This window comes from Entamoeba invadens, assembly GCF_000330505.1.
Source record: "Entamoeba invadens IP1 unplaced genomic scaffold scaff_1105074724931, whole genome shotgun sequence".
Lineage (NCBI taxonomy): Eukaryota > Evosea > Mastigamoebida > Endamoebidae > Entamoeba > Entamoeba invadens.
In genome coordinates, this window is record NW_004443563.1 from 178,251 (window position 1) to 180,802 (window position 2,552).

Genomic DNA, 2,552 nt, shown 5'->3' on the forward strand with positions numbered 1-2,552 from the left:
GATTTCGATAAGGAAAGTAATGATGTTAGACAAGTTTAGAAGTGAGTATATCATCCACTTCTATGGCGCTTGTGTCATTCCAAACCACATTTGTATGGTCACCGAATTTGCACAATACGGGTCTTTACAGGATTTGTTTAACAACATACCAAAAGGTAGTGACAAGGAATTAACACTCAAAATGAAGATGAAAGTCGTCTTAGACGCCACAAGAGGAATTTTGTATTTACATGAGAATGGCATTTTACATAGAGACATCAAACCAGACAATATATTAATATTGTCGCTCGAAAAAGATATAATTACTAATGGGAAGTTGACTGACTTTGGAAGTAGTAGAAACATTAATTTACTGATGACTAATATGACATTCACAAGAGGCGTTGGGACACCAAAATATATGGCACCTGAAATCTTGAATAAACAACACTATAAGAAGGCAGCTGATATTTACTCGTTGGCTGTAACGTTCTTTGAAACTCTAATTTGGGGAGAGGCATACCCACTCAAATTGTTCCCATTCCCTTGGAATGTTGCTGATTATATTGCTTCGGGCCGACGAAGAGAATTACAAAGTAACATGAACGAAGAAGCTTATGATATTATTAATGATATGTGGGTACAGAAACCTGAAGAGAGAATGACTGCAATGGAAGTTGTTAAATCTATTGAAGCAATATATAATAAAATATAAGTGTTTTGATTATTACGTTTTTTATGTTATTTCTTTGAAGAAATATATGAATACATTATTAAAATTTATAAAAAGTTGTTTAGTGATATAAACATTAAATCCAATAATTGAATGTTTTTTTCAATTAGGTGTGTTAATTTATTATTGATCTTGGATTAATTTATAATTTTTATTGATGTTGTTTATTATTTAAAATGCTTTAAAGTGGATTTGATGTGTTACGGTTATATTTGTTAATGTATTTAAATTATTTCAAAATTATTTATCAACACCTTTTTGTTTTGATATAAAAATATGTTTGTTGCATTTTCTGATAAATCCCATAATAAAGAATAAAAATATAAGTTTATTAAAACTCCAAGTTTATTCTTAATTTTTGTTTTCACACTTTGTTGCTTTGTTATTCAATTTAACAACCTTATGGAAACAATAAGTTGAACTTCTTTAATTATTACAATATATGTAATAGTAATCAAAAAAATTCGATATTTTTTGTTGATGAAATTAAAATAATTATTATAATAGAAAACATTGAAAGTATTGAAACAAAAATGAGATTATTCTGTATATTAATATTTATTAAACACTTAATCAAATTAATAAACAGTATTGTTAGTTTTAAACACATTTTATATATCTATCCAATTCTTTTGTATACCCAATAATTAAATTGAGTCTAATCTTATGTATTGATTTTGTTTATAAAAAAAATATATTTGCAACTTAGTCATAGTGTTGTATTATTTGTTTGATTTCTAAACACTCAATTACACATATTGATACATTAACATTTAATTTGCTTATTTATTGAAAAGAGTAGCGGCTTTTTTAATTAACCATCACTATTTATTAATAAAATAGTAACCGTTAATCATATTTAATATAATACAAACAAAACTATCAAAAATGAATTATAACATCAATAAGATTAATCCTACGATTAATGTTATTTCATACAACACACTTCCATCTTTATTTCCGTTGTTATTTTCACTTTCATCTCCTCCGTCATTTATACTATCTTCAGATATTTCTTTAATTGCAAACTCGCTGATAATGAGTGTATTTCCTTTATTATTTGGTGCTCCTACCCAAAATATATTTCCATTTCTCATAAGTCTGAATGAATCATCTCTATCACCCCATATTGTTGCACCAGTGACCTTTTCAAATTGATCTTTAACTGTTACTTTAGCATCAATAGTTCCCAAATAGAAGTCGCTGCCTTCCTTATACCCCAACAAGAATTTTTCATTGTATTTTGCAATGCACCCGCTTGATCTCTTTTTCCCACTACTCTTTAAAAAGGTGACACTTTTCCTTTTCTTGTTTAATCCGATATCTATGACACCTATTTCCTGAATAGCAGCTGCTGGATTCGCGGTATTTGTAGATTCAGGAGTTATTGAATTGAAGACCAATAACCATCCTTGGTCATTTTCTACTATACCCCCAAGTTCCCCAGCTGTTAAACCATGTTGATTTGAGGCATGGACATACAACGTATTTTGAGAAGTCTTTTCAGCAAAGATACCCATCCCAGGAGAAGCATCAGAGTCACAAATGTGAATCATAATCTTTGTTAAATTGTTCCACCCTTGAAGCCCTGACATCATGTGACTGCATCCCCATTCCCATATTTGTGTGACAAGGCCATCATCATCGTCGACAGTAAATAAAGCATCACCTTCGTGTCCACTATCACTGTGGACGTGAGAGTATATATGGTACTTGCCATTGCCAAAATTGACACGACTATCACCAATCATAAATCCATTGTTTGTTTTAGGTTCAACAAAGCTTGGTATTTGGCCATTTCGTAAATTCAGGTTTTTTGTAAATGTTTCTTTGCCGGTTG

The 2,552-nt window shown here is 30.1% G+C and overlaps 2 protein-coding genes across 2 annotated transcripts; one reads left to right on the top strand and one right to left on the bottom strand.

The window, feature by feature from the left end:
• Positions 1–34: 34 nt before the first annotated feature.
• Positions 35–694, top strand: EIN_123700 (tyrosine kinase, putative; the record flags this gene model as incomplete). The annotated part of the gene is made up of 1 exon (XM_004259072.1): positions 35–694. A coding segment is annotated over one exon (660 nt), but the record flags the coding sequence as incomplete, so codon positions are not given.
• Positions 695–1,605: 911 nt separating this feature from the next.
• Positions 1,606–2,463, bottom strand: EIN_123710 (hypothetical protein; the record flags this gene model as incomplete). Its single annotated transcript, XM_004259073.1, has 1 exon — positions 1,606–2,463. One exon carries the CDS (start codon positions 2,461–2,463, stop codon positions 1,606–1,608), a length of 858 nt encoding a protein of 285 aa, XP_004259121.1.
• Between the last annotated feature and the right edge of the window lie 89 nt (positions 2,464–2,552).